This window comes from Gorilla gorilla, chromosome 1 (assembly GCF_029281585.2).
Source record: "Gorilla gorilla gorilla isolate KB3781 chromosome 1, NHGRI_mGorGor1-v2.1_pri, whole genome shotgun sequence".
NCBI classification, from domain to species: Eukaryota; Metazoa; Chordata; class Mammalia; order Primates; family Hominidae; genus Gorilla; species Gorilla gorilla.
The window spans coordinates 82,385,746-82,400,529 of NC_073224.2; the positions used below are offsets into that span (position 1 = coordinate 82,385,746).

Sequence of the window (14,784 nt, forward strand, 5' to 3'; positions counted from 1 at the left end):
CCTAATTGAATACCCTTTATTTCCTTCTCGTGCCTAATTGCCCTGGCCAGCACTTCCAACACTATGTTGAATAGGAGTGGTGAGAGAGGGCATCCCTGTCTTGTGCCAGTTTTCAAACGGAATGCTTCCAGTTTTTGCCCATTCAGTATGATATTGGCTGTGGGTTTGTCATAGATAGCTCTTATTATTTTGAGATATGTCCCATCAATACCTAATTTATTGAGAGTTTTTAGCATGAAGGGTTGTTGAATTTTGTCAAAGGCTTTTTCTGCATCTATTGAGATAATCATGTGGTTTTTGTCTTTGGCTCTGTTTATATGCTGGATTACATTTATTGGTTTGTGTATATTGAACCAGCCTTGCATCCCAGGGATGAAGCCCACTTGATCATGGTGGATAAGCTTTTTGATGTGCTGCTGGATTCGTTTTGCCAGTATTTTATTGAGAATTTTTGCATCAATGTTCATCAAGGATATCTGTCTAAAATTCTCTTTTTTTTGTTATGTCTCTGCCTGGCTTTGGTATCAGAATGATGCTGGCCTCATAAAATGAGTTAGGGAGGATTCCCTCTTTTTCTATTGATTGGAATAGTTTCAGAAGGAATGGTACCAGTTCCTCCTTGTACCTCTGGTAGAATTCAGCTGTGAATCCATCTGGTCCTGGACTCTTTTTGGTTGGTAAGCTATCGATTATTGCCACAATTTCAGAGCCTGTTATTGGTCTATTCAGAGATTCAACTTCTTCCTGGTTTAGTCTTGGGAGAGTGTATGTGTCGAGGAATTTATCCATTTCTTCTAGATTTTCTAGTTTATTTGCGTAGAGGTGTTTGTAGTATTCTCTGATGGTAGTTTGTATTTCTGTGGGATTGGTGGTGATATCCCCTGTATCATTTTTTATTGCATCTATTCGATTCTTCTCTGTTTTTTTCTTTATTAGTCTTGCCAGCGGTCTATCAATCTTGTTGATCCTTTCAAAAAACAACCTCCTGGATTCATTAATTTTTTGAAGGGTTTTTTTTTGTCTCTATTTCCTTCAGTTCTGCTCTGATTTTAGTTATTTCTTGCCTACTGCTAACTTTTGAATGTGTTTGCTCTTGCATTTCTAGTTCTTTTAATTGTGACGTTAGAGTGTCAATTTTGGATCTTTCCTGCTTTCTCTTGTGGGCATTTAGTGCTATAAATTTCCCTCTACACACTGCTTTGAATGTGTCCCAGAGATTCTGGTATGTTGTGTCTTTGGTCTCATTGGTTTCAAAGAACATCTTTATTTCTGCCTTCATTTCGTTATGTACCCAGTAGTCATTCAGGAGCAGGTTGTTCAGTTTCCATGTAGTTGAGCGGTTTTGAGTGAGATTCTTAACCCTGAATTCTAGTTTGATTGCACTGTGGTGTGAGAGACAGTTTGTTATAATTTCTATTCTTTTACATTTGCTGAGGAGAGCTTTACTTCCAACTATGTGGTCAATTTTGGAATAGGTGTGGTGTGGTGCTGAAAAAAATGTATATTCTGTTGATTTGGGGTGGAGAGTTCTGTAGATGTCTATTAGGTCCGCTTGGTGCAGAGCTGAGTTCAAGTCCTGGGTATCCTTGTTGACTTTCTGTCTTGTTCATCTGTCTAATGTTGACAGTAGGGTGTTAAAGTCTCCCATTATTAATGTGTGGGAGTCTAAGTCTCTTTGTAGGTCACTCAGGACTTGCTTTATGAATCTTGGTGCTCCTGTATTGGGTGCATATATATTTAGGACAGTTAGCTCTTCTTGTTAAATTGATCCCTTTACCATTATGTAATGGCCTTCTTTGTCTCTTTTGATCTTTGTTGGTTTAAAGTCTGTTTTATCAGAGAATAGGATTGCAACCCCTGCCTTTTTTTGTTTTCCATTTGCTTGGTAGATCTTCCTCCATCCTTTTATTTTGAGCCTATGTGTGTCTCTGCATGTGAGATGGGTTTCCTGAATACAGCACACTGATGGGTCTTGACTCTTTATCCAATTTGCCAGTCTGTGTCTTTTAATTGGAGCATTTAGTCCATTTACATTGAAAGTTAATATTGTTATGTGTGAATTTGATCCTGTCATTATGATGTTAGCTGGTTATTTTGCTTGTTAGTTGATGCAGTTTCTTCCTAGTCTTGATGGTCTTTACATTTTGGCATGATTTTGCAGCGGCTGGTACCGGTTGTTCCTTTCCATGTTTAGCGCTTCCTTCGGGAGCTCTTTTAGGGCAGGCCTGGTGGTGACAAAATCTCTCAGCATTTGCTTGTCTGTAAAGTATTTTATTTCTCCTTCGCTTATGAAGCTTAGTTTGGCTGGATATGAAATTCTGGGTTGAAAATTCTTGTCTTTAAGAATGTTGAATATTGGCCCCCACTCTCTTCTGGCTTGTAGGGTTTCTGCTGAGAGATCCACTGTTAGTCTGATGGGCTTCCGTTTGAGGGTAACCCGACCTTTCTCTCTGGCTGCACTTAACATTTTTTCCTTCATTTCAACTTTGGTGAATCTGACAATTATGTGTCTTGGAGTTGCTCTTCTCGAGGAGTATCTTTGTGGCGTTCTCTGTATTTCCTGAATCTGAACATTGGCCTGCCTTGCTAGATTGGGGAAGTTCTCCTGGATAATATCCTGCAGAGTGTTTTCCAACTTGGTTCCATTCTCCCCATCACTTTCAGGTACACCAATCAGACGTAGATTTGGTCTTTTCACATAGTCCCATATTTCTTGGAGGCTTTGCTCATTTCTTTTTATTCTTGTTTCTCTAAACTTCCCTTCTCACTTCATTTCATTCATTTCATCTTCCATCGCTGATACCCTTTCTTCCAGTTGATTGCATCGGCTCCTGAGGCTTCTGCATTCTTCACGTAGTTCTCGAGCCTTGGTTTTCAGCTCCTTTAAGCACTTCTCTGTATTGGTTATTCTAGTTATACATTCTTCTAAATTTTTTTCAAAGTTTTCAACTTCTTTGCCTTTCGTTTGAATGTCCTCCTGTAGCTCAGAGTAATTTGATCGTCTGAAGCCTTCTTCTCTCAGCTCATCAAAGTCATTCTCCATCCAGCTTTGTTCCGTTGCTGGTGAGGAACTGCGTTCCTTTGGAGGAGGAGAGGCACTCTGCTTTTTAGAGTTTCCAGTTTTTCTGTTCTGTTTTTTCCCCATCTTTGTGGTTTTATCTACTTTTGGTCTTTGATGATGGTGATGTACAGATGGGTTTTTGGTGTGGATGTCCTTTCTGTTTGTTAGTTTTCCTTCTAACAGACAGGACCCTCAGCTGCAGGTCTGTTGGAATACCCTGCAGTGTGAGGTGTCAGTGTGCCCCTGCTTGGGGGTGCCTCCCAGTGAGGCTGCTCGGGGGTCAGGGGTCAGGGACCCACTTGAGGAGGCAGTCTGCCCGTTCTCAGATCTCCAGCTGCGTGCTGGGAGAACCACTGCTCTCTTTAAAGCTGTCAGACAGGGACATTTAAGTCTGCAGAGGTTACTGCTGTGTTTTTGTTTGTCTGTGCCCTGCCCCCAGGGGTGGAGCCTACAGAGGCAGGCAGGCCTCCTTGAGCTGTGGTGGGCTCTGCCCAGTTGGAGCTTCCCGGCTGCTTTGTTTACCTAAGCAAGCCTGGGCAATGGCGGGCGCCCCTCCCCTAGCCTCGCTGTCGCCTTGCAGTTTGATCTTAGACTGCTGTGCTAGCAATCAGCGAGACTTCGTGGGCGTAGGACCCTCCAAGCCAGGTGCGGGATATAATCTCATGGTGCGCCGTTTTTTAAGCCCCTCGGAAAAGCGCAGTACTCGGGTGGCAGTGACCCGATTTTCCAGGTGCCGTCCGTCACCCCTTTCTTTGACTCGGAAAGGGAACTCCCTGACCCCTTGTACTTCCCAAGTGAGGCAATGCCTCGCCCTGCTTCAGCTGGCGCATGGTGCGCACACCCACTGACCTGCGCCCACTGTCTGGCACTCCCTAGTGAGATGAACCCGGTACCTCAGATGGAAATGCAGAAATCACCATCTTCTGCGTCGCTCAGGCTGGGAGCTGTAGACCGGAGCTGTTCCTATTCGGCCATCTTGGCTCCTCCCCAGCTGCAGGTTTTTCATAGGTACCTTTTATCAGGTTAAGAAAGGTCCCTTGTATTCCTAGCTTGCTCAGAGGTTTTTTTTGTTTTTTGGTTTTTAAAATCAAGAATGAATGCTGAATTGGGTCAAATGCTTTTTCTGCGTCTACTGAAATGATTATATGGTTTTTCTTCTTTAGCCTATTGATATAAGTAAATAACACTGATTTATTTTCAAATGTCAAAGCAGCCTTGCATTCCCAAAATACATCCCACGTAGTCATGCAACATTATCCTTTCAAATTTATATATTGTTGGATTTGATATGCTAGGACTTGTTGAGGCTTTTTTAGTCTATATCCATGAGGGACACTGGTCTGCAATTTTCTTTTCTGTAATATTTTCATCCGGTTTTGGTATCATGGTAAGCAAATGACATAAATTAGCTGGAAAGTATTGCCTTCACTTATATATTCTGGGAAGTTTATGTAGAATTTATATATATTTTCCTTCCTTCCTTCTTTCCCTTCCTTCCTTCCTTCTTTCCTTTCCTTCCTTCCTTTTCTCTTTTTTTCTTTCTTCCTTTCTTTCCTTCACTTTCTTTCTCTCCTTCTTTCTTTCTTTTCTTTGTCTCTCTCCTTCCTTCTCTCTTTCTCTATCTCTCTCTGTCTTTCCTTCCTTCTTTCCTTTTCTTTAATTTACTTTACTCTATTTTCTGACAGAGTCTTGCTCTGTCACTGGCTGGAGTGCAGTGGTGCAATCTGAGCTCACTGCAACCTCTGCCTCCTAGGCTCAGGCAATTCTTGTGCCTCAGCCTCCCGAGTAGCTGAGATTACAGGTGCACACCACCATGCCTGGCTAATTTTTTTGATATTTTTAGTAGAGATAGGGTTTCATTATGTTGGCTAGGCTGGTCTCAAACTCATTACTTCAAGTGATCGGCTCGCCTCAGCCTCCTGAAGTGCTGGGATTACAGGCATGAGCCACTGTGCCCAGTCTTATTATTTTTTTCTTAAATATTTGGTAGAATTTGCCAGTTTGGCCTCAAATTTTCTCTGTTGAAAACTTTTAAACTATGAATTCAATTTTGTCAACTAATACAGGAGTATTCAGGTTATTTATTTCAAGTAAGCTTTGGCAATTTATGACTTTCAAGTGTTTGTCGATTTCACCTAAGCTTCTAAATTTATACACAGTGAGTTGCTTATAATATTATTTTATATCCTTGTAATGTCTGTAGTGATTTGTAATGATGTAGCCTCTTTGATTCTTGTATCTGTGTTTTCTCTCTCCCTTGTTTTTCTTGGTCAGTCTAGTTAGATGGTTATCTTTATCAAATATATTAATCTTTATAAAAATCAGCTTCAGTATGACTGATTTTCTGTAGTTTTCTTCTCAGTTCCATTTATTTCTGTTCTTATTTCCTTGCTTCTGCTTGCTTTGGGTTTTTCTCTTTTTTCCTAGTATCTAAAGATAGAAGCTTAGATCATTGACAGACTTGTTTTCTAGTATAATATGCCATGAATTTTAAATCTGTTTTGAAATAAGAGCATGCAAAGGCAAAAAAGAAAAGCATAATATTTTTTCTATATTAAATTTTGTTTATAGTTTTAGAATATTAACTGCCATGTAGAAAATGTAATGAATAAATAATTTAAAATCAAAAGAAACTTGACTGACAAAAATCCAATGTCTGTCTCTACTTCCCTTCCCAAACATTCTCACCTTGCCATTTCTCCCAATAAGCATGTGGACTTTTAACTAAATTTCATCTAAGAATCAAGAAAGTGAGATGTTTGTACATATTCTCTTAAATGGAAGAGCCCAGACTGTTATTGTAAATTCCTCAAGAATGGTGATATAATCCCAAACCATAAAAAGACAATAAAAATTAAGGTATTTTCTCAATCTAAGGGCTAGGAAAAAGAAAAACAAAACACGCAAAAAAACTTTGCAAACATTATTCCATTTCTGAAAGACAAAGCATGCATACATGAGCAGGTTTATAAAAGCTTCACTGGAAAAATGGAACCCAAAAATGTTAAATAACTTGTGCAAGCTACCTATCAAGTTAGCACTACAACTGGAAGTCCAATTCAGTTCTGAGTTTAAGCATAATGTATTTTTCCCATTAAATTATATTCCCCTTCCATAGATCTTATCAAGTTGAAATTATTTTGCCTTTGGGAGTAAATTACGGACAAGAAGAAACATCTTATCCAAAGAAAATTAGTTTCTACAATACCTATATATATTGATATCTAAGAGCTGTTTTGCTGATTAATTTCAATTGGAGTATAAGGTATTCGTTTTAGGTGTTGTGTATTTTGCTATACTAGAAAGAATGTGTTGGGCCCGTAAAAAGTAAGCACCCAATTCTCAGTAATGTGAGATCCAGTAAGAAGGGAGCCCTTGTTTTATGAAGTGGCCACAATGGAAGACTATGCCCCTGTTCTTCACCAGAGAATCAGGGACAAATAAATTCTGGCCAGAGAGTAGAGCTGCCGCAGGAGACACGTTGCTTATTTCTATGGTGCATGGAGGTCCATGTAAATTCCTAAGCCTTCCCCCAGCAAATAACTTCAAGTGGGAAAGGAAGAAACCACGTAACAGTAGAAGCCAAGCTGTGGTATCAATGCATACGCTACCATTACATCCAATACTATCAATCACATCCATATGGTTGGACCATAAAAGTACACTTTCAGACCAAAGATGAAGAAGATTAGGACAAGTTGTTGGTGCTGTTTTTTTTCTTATCAGTGCTCCTAATAAATAAATCTCTATCTAAAAACATTGGGTATCAGGAAAGCCTAATTCAATTGGACCAGATAAATGGGTAAATGAGAATTAGGCCCAGCTTTTACCCTTTTGTAGTCATTTACCCACTGCCTATCAGCTACAAGTCCACCCTTCTGTATTCTGCTCAAAGGTGTAAGGGCTGAGAATCTGCAGACTACATATCCCAAACTCCCTTGCCCACTGGCTTTCAGGTTAGGTTCTGCCCATGAGTAATAGTGATGTACAGTTGGAAGGCAGAAGAATGGAAGAAGGAATTCCATTGCCAGCACCAGCTATATCGTTAACTCCTGAAAAATACTAATACTAGCCAGGCTAACAAGTACCAGCACCAATGATGTGGTCCTCCCCACCTGCTCCAAGATCTGGGTATCTCTTCAGAAGTGTGGAACTAAACAGTTGTCCCCTGCACTGACAGTTCTTTCTAAACACTAGCTGCTATGAGGATCCTCATAATTCTAAGCAACCAGGATGCAGCCCTCTTCAGAGATCCCTGCGTCAGCTCCTCAGACCTCCTCTGAGTTCCTAGACTCTGGTAACAATACTGCTTTCATTTTATTTCTCCAGTCCCATAGGCCATAGCTGTTTCCTACTACTTGGGTTACTCCAATCATAATATCTCCTTTCTGCTCTCTCAACCTTCTAACACATTGTAAGCCAATTATCTGCATTAAAATGCTTCTGTTTAAAAAGTTTAGCATGCTTCCTGTTTCCCAGCCTGGTCTGAGACTGAAAAAGTCATCTGCCTCTAACTAGAACACACTCTCCCACCTCACTTCCTGCCGCTCTCCATCCCCCATTGAAACTGTCCTAACTCAGGACCATCTAAAAAGAGAACTGTTCATCTTAAAGTAAAGGAAGAGAGTAACCCTAAATAAAACAGATAAAAACATATGAGATACATTTAGGTGGACAATGCTTGCAAATGAGTAAGTTAGATTCTGGATATAATGTGGGGTAAAATTGTGTAAGATTTTTGAAATGGACAAAATGATTACTGAACATCATTTCAATAGAATGGCTGGAACATCCGGGAATTGGGTGACAACACAGAAGTGTGTGCCTTTGTCTTTGACTAGGCTAGTTTACAACTCTCAACATACATAACATAATGGCAATGCAAAGTTTACTGTCCATAGCTATGCAAATGACTCCCATTCATGGTAGTGCAAATGAATTGCCAGGTAAAGAAAATAAATCTCTAAACCAAATCCTTATTTTGATTGGCTCTAATACCTTATTGGTGCTCCATGTGAAAATAAAACCTAAAAGCTGTTGGAATAAAAAAAAACAACAACACTTTAAGTCTTGAGAGAGACGTGACTGTTATCTGAGTCACATATGGTTACAACTTCTGTTCTTGGATTATACATTAAATCACATTTTTCTTGTTTTGTACGATAACTAGAGAGAATTAAATGATGTCAAGGACCAAAACCTCCTGTCTTCTTCATTAATGACCCTTGTTAAAGATTAACATCTCTTTTGTCATTCTGCTTCACTTAGACCAGATAACAGAAAACCTACGATTATTGTACCCTCTATAAAAAAAGTTAAAAAAAATTTTTAACGTCCCCCCACCGAAAAAAGCACTGCCTATATACCAACCAAACTGCTGTAACTATGCACCAGCCCTGTATGAATAATGTAATAATCCTGCTAAAAACTCCTGTGCCTCTGCCTATATAAATGAAATCTTAACTTCCCTACTTTGGACCACTGACTGCATTCCTTTAGAGGTGGTGTTTCTGGGTGGTCCATGCTCATATTTTGCTATTGAATAAATTACCTTTAAATTAGATTCTGACCCTTTTGATTATTTTATGTTGACATTCATTAATGAGTTAAATAAGTTCTCTGAAATGTGTTCATTTTATGTGATATGTATAAGGATACATAAAATGAAATTTTCTTTGCTTAAAAAGGAGAAGCAGCTGGCCATTCAGGGTTTATCTCCTTAAAAACAATAACAGGCCCAATGCTTTGGTCCAAATTTGATAAACCTAATCTCCAGATTTTACAATGAAAAATCATCAGTATTCCAACCGTTGGAACTGTAAATACATATTTCCTAAATTACAACTAAGGAAACTCTCAGGATGCATACAGACTACCATAAGGAGCATCCACTTTTCTCTTGAAAAGATAAAAGAGGTTTAAATTATTCTTTCTTCTACTGAACTGTGAAATTCTGCCCAGACTTTGTAGTCTCCCATGGACTACCCGCATGCATGTAATCTGATGTGCATATTCAACAATAAATTGAATTTCTATGTCTATACTAATATGGGGAAGTATTTTGTTGGCAGGATTTTTTCATTACACCAACATATGATAGTCATAATTACCATTTTAAAAAATGTATTTATCATAAAAAGTACTTAATATAATAAATATAAACAGAGTACTTTTTTTGTAATTCCACATAAAATATGCCAAAATTTAAAGTAATACTTTTAGTCAGAAAGAATGAAACAAGCTGTGTCAGTTAACAATCAGCATAAAGTGAGAAATTCTAAACTATACAGCCCGTTTTAGTGGTAATAGACTTGGTTTTAAAAAAACATAACCCTTTAACAGTAGGCATTTAAATGCATTGGCAATATAGCATAAAATTGACTGTGCTAAATGATGTGAAATAATAAGACAAATAGTAAGGTCTGAGTGAAATAATAAGACAAAGACATCTTCTAAAAGCAAGTTAAATAAAACCATACTTGGGGGGAAGACCTAGCCAAACATAGAGTATCTATAAATTATATTTTAATTTTTAAGTTTTTAAACAATATTAAGATATTAAGATAGATTTTAATATTAATCCTTTAAAACCTATTTTAACACACAGATTTTAATACAACAAATTAACATCAACTATGTAAATATAGAATTTTCAGTATGAAAAATAAAATTTTACCATTTTCCTAGCAACTCTCCCCAAGAATATAGGATCTTCTCAGGACAATCCTTAGACACATCACCTGTTCCACTTGAGAGTTCATTATCACTCTCTGCAGAAGAAACGCAAAAACCAACAAACATTATTTTATATATTACAGTAGATACTTTACATATCATACAATAAACATGACTCCATGTCTAATAAAACCATCTTCTCTTCATATTATTACATGCATTGCAAAAATAACAGTAAGAATTTCATTAATTTATCTTCAGTGCCTAGATATTTTAAAAGAACAAACTTTTATGAAAATCTCATATACAGTTTACATAACATGAAATTGAAAATACCTATAAATAAATAGCTGTATCCAAAGAGTAATGTTTAAAGGCTAATGGTAGCACAACTGGAAATTCCCATATGGTGTTCTACTCACCAGATATTCTCAAATTTTATTAATGGGACCAACAAACATAAAAATTAAGGGTCAAACATATATACCTAAATATAACACTGAGAAACATATATATTATGATATAAACACACAAACAACCGGAAATGTAAAAAAAAAAAAAAAAGTTAGGTTTCTTAAGATATATTTGTAAAAAAAAGATATTTTTAACTAAAGGAAAATTGAAACTGGCCTTTTCATATGGCAATTTTACAAACACCTCAAAATGTAAAATAATAGTTTAAGAAAGAATATGGGTTGATTTACAGTTTATAATCGGTGGTGAAAACGACCAATATTAAACTCTATAAACCTTTTAAGCAGTAGCAGAGGTAGTAGAGAAAGGAAAGAAAGAATAGACACAATTTACCTATTATAAAATAGTCTTTGACACAGTACTACATAAGAAAAGGCTGGAGAAGTAGTATCGGAATAAAATAAGATAGCTAAAAATCTATCTGGCAGATAACAAGTACCAAAGTTTTATCAACACTGTGACAGTATAAGAGGGATTGGCATTTAGTGGCTCCCACGGGGATCTGTGTTAAGAACAGTAGTACTACTTAGCATACCACAAAATCCAATGATCCAAGTATATGCAACATCAGAAAACATTAACGTAATAAGTAATGGTTTATTTGGCCAGGTTAAAACATTAGGTCACAGCCATACAAAAAAGATTTGATGACACATTTAGTAAAATATAACCAAAATATGTCCACATACAGAGACAAATGTTTCATCATCTTTAAAGCAATACTAGATAAATAAGAATTATAAGGGACATTTAATGCAAAAAGTGAACATCATTCTGTTAATTAAAATGAAGGCAAAGAGAGTACACACTAGCATGACTGTTCTAGAAATACCTCACATAAGCAACTGTATGAAGCTTGTAATAAGTTCATCATGAAAATAACAGATATTTTAAAAGTTAAAGCAAATGAAATATTACTACAATAGAAGTAATGTAAATAGAAACAACTGAATGATATAAATAGAAACAACTAAAGCTTTAGTGTTACAATACCATGAGGAACTATCCCATGTAAACAACTATCTTTTATAACATTTATAATTTTTTATTTAAACTGAGGCACTTTTTATAGTGAAAGGGGACTATTAAAAATTATTCTCGGTCAAGTGCAGTGGCTCAGGCCTGTAATCCCAGCACTTTGGGAGGCCAAGGAGGGCTTGAGCTCAGGAGTTTGAGACCAGCCTGGGCAACATGGTAAAACCCTGTCTCTATCAAAATTATAAAAAATTAGCTGGGCATGGTGGCGTACTCCTATAGTCCCAGCTACTCAGGAGGCTGAGATGGGAGGATCACTTGAGCCTGGGTGGCCACGGTTGCAGTGAGCCAAGATTGTGCCACTGCACTCCAGCCTGAGTGACAGAGTGAGACCTCATCTCAAAAAAAAAAAATTATTCTGGAAGACAGGTTAAACTTAGACTATGTCACGCAAACAAGGACTGATAGTTGGCCCACTTATAAATTGGTACCAAGTATAGGTACTTATAAATTGGTATTCAATTAAGCAGGATCCAAGATCATCCCATCTAATACTCTATTCTGATCCACAGTAACTAATAATGTGCCAAGGTTTCAGGCTATTTGATGATGTTGTACATGCCAAATTAGAGACCAAAATCTAGGAACACAATGAAAACAAAAAAAAGAAAAGGAAATAAACATTCCTAGATATTATAAATCTTGATTATAATAAAAATTAGACAATAATACTGATGACAGAAAATCTTTCAAATTCATAATACTCTTGTTGGGAAAGGAATTCCTAAGCATAAGAACAAAATCAAGATACCATTAAAAAGATTTAAAAATCTGACTACCTATAATTTAAAAAAATCTATGACGGTATAGAGTACGTATATTTTTTAAAAGCAAAAAAATTTCCAACATTTGACAAATGGCTATTTTCACTAATATACCACAATCTTACTAATCAATAGAATAAAGAAAAATCCAACAGAAAACTGAGCTAAGGATATCGACACAGTACAGGTCACAATATGTAAAACATGACTAAAATAAAAATGTTATAGAAAACCCCATTTCATGAATCTTTTAAATGCAAATTAAAACAATGAAACGTATCTACCAATTACATTGACAGAGAGTGTAAAAATTGATAATACCTAGTTTTCCTAAAAGCATAAGGAAACAGGTAAGAAGGTTGATGTTTAAATAAGAACAATATTTTTGAATTTATTAAGATGCTAAGTTAATATATCATTTGATCAAATTTATTCTCCAGAAACACATACTCGAAAGACATATTTGTAACAGGATTCTTAGTGTATCACTGCTTGTAATAGTAAGAAACTGAACTATCAGCAATCCATCAGTATGTTTTACTAACTAAATTATGGTATATTCAAGAGTATTCCAGAGAACACTATCAAGTAATTTAAAGGAATGGGATAAATTGGTCTATGCTGGCAACCACGGGTGGGAGGACAAGGATGCTGCCCGGCAGTCTGCTTGCGTGTGTGCATGAGAGATGGCAGGCCTCCAACTCTGGCCTTCCGCACTGACTGTTCTAGCACCACGTTTCCAGCCATGAACCAGTTTGGTACCCAGTTGGTAGAAGCCACAGTGACCTTGTCACATTGGCTGAAAGCCCGCAGCAACAAACACCTTGACAAAATTGGTATGTCTTTGGCTGGTGTCATCAAACCGAATTGAAAGAAAGGAAAAAAGGAGAATTTTCCAAAACTAAACAGAAGACTCCAGCAATTTAGGATGAGAATACAATGGGTACTCCAACAGAATTCTGGTTTTGGTAAAACCAGTCTAAGCTGCAGAGGAAGAATAATGCCTGGAAAGAGACATCCTTATGGATAATCACTGGACTTGCAGTTAGAAAATCATCTGGAATTGGAAAAGGAATTAGTCCTATGTATGTATTGTCCACGTCTAAGTGACAAGAATACAGAACACTATTTTCCAGTGTTAAAAAGAAAGGCAAGCCTTCTGAAACAAAATGAAGTGCATAGGAAACCAGTTGCCGTTCTCAAGAGACCTAACCAGCTAAACAGAAAAAATAACATTATGTCCAGTTTTACCAGGAGAGGAAATAAATTAAGCCATCAGAAAGACACTTCACAGGTAACTTTTCTTTTCAGAAGAGGCCTGAAGAAGGTTCAGGCCCAGTTGAACACGGAACAACTGCTAGATGTAGTAGCAAAGAGAACTAGTCAATGCCAGACTTCTATCACAAACGCAGGAATCTGACTGTATCTATTGATAACCCTGGAGCAGTACAATGCCCAGCAACTGAGAAACCATGATTAATTCATACTGCTATACCTTCATTCTTTAAAACACGGCAGCAAGAGAATGTAAAGAAAGTTCCAACGGGTGTTCCCCTACAATTTGACACAAATAGTGTTGGAAAACAGACAGAGATGGCTTTGAATGAGCACTTTGGGATCCTGAGAAAACAAAGAGCCACTCTCACATATAACAAAGGAGGAAGTCACTTTTTAACTGTGGAATAAATCCCATGTTACAGGGACTATTGTGTGACGACTGTGTTTGAAAAGCTGAATTGCTTGAAGAGTTCTTCACAGAAATTCAGAAACTTTACTTCAAAATTTTATAAGGCTAAGTAACACCTATTTTTCAAGGTTTAAAAAAAAGGATAAAATAATGCCCTGAAAGAATAACAGGGAGTATACGTAACTGTTCTTAGACTTCACAAATGGCTCAGGCAGAACCATTATCTGTTTCACTTCTTTAGTTCCTTGAGCAGAAGTAAATGGCACAAAGATATTGTTAGTGCTAAACTTTTTTTTTTTTTTTTCCTGGAGACAGAGTCTGGCTCTGTCGCCCAGGCTGGAGTGCAGTGGCACCATCTCGGCTCACTGCAACCTTCACCTTCTGGGTTCAAGTGATTCTCCTGTCTCAGCCTCCGAAGTAGCTGGGACTACAGGGGCCCGCCACCAAACCCGGCTAATTTTTTTTTATATTTTTAGTAGAGATGAGGTTTCACCATTTTGGCCAGGTGGGTCTCAAATTCCTGACCTCAAGTGATCTGTCCACCTCAGCCTCCCAAAGTGCTGGGATTACAGGCATGAGCCACCGCGCCCAGCCTAGTGCTGAACTTTTAACAAGAAATGTGGTTGCAGGAATTAGTCTCAGTTTAAAATGTTGGTGTTTAAAGGCTGTAAATGCATATTTACAAAGTTGTCCCATAGGGCCTTGGAGGAGAAGGTCCAATGTAAAAATCTGAAAATTTGGTTAGTAAAAGAAAGCATAAGAGGAAGTAGTAACTTGAAGGACAGATAACTGAGATGAAAAACTCAAAACTCAAGTCCTAGGTATACTGTTTGGATTTAGTGTAGTCTTGAGTCTAGTGTCCACAAATAATTCTTCAAATGATGTTTAGAAGAATTATAATTATTAAAATGAATTCAGTACCCTGGATATTTTGATAGTAAAATTAATAGCCATAAAGTGCTAGACTTCTTACTTGAGAAGTTAAATTTTATAAGCTTTAGAGTTTGCTAAATTAAATAATTTATAGCTCCAAAGACAAAAATATACTGGTATTTGTCACCAAAAAAAAAAAAATCAAAATTTATAAT

At 37.2% G+C, this 14,784-nt stretch overlaps 1 protein-coding gene and 1 pseudogene across 11 annotated transcripts in view; one reads left to right on the forward strand and one right to left on the reverse strand.

Annotated features, from left to right (window-relative positions):
- Nucleotides 1-14,784, reverse strand: part of RABGAP1L (RAB GTPase activating protein 1 like) — an 815,258-nt gene that overhangs the window by 611,540 nt on the left and 188,934 nt on the right. For all 11 annotated transcript variants that reach the window (XM_031012360.3, XM_055366257.2, XM_055366261.2 and 8 more), the window contains one exon: nt 9,738-9,831. In XM_031012360.3, coding sequence (XP_030868220.3) covers nt 9,738-9,831 — 94 coding nt within the window. The remainder of the gene's footprint in view (nt 1-9,737; nt 9,832-14,784) is intronic.
- LOC109028230 (UAP56-interacting factor-like) lies at nt 12,755-13,814 on the forward strand (annotated as a pseudogene).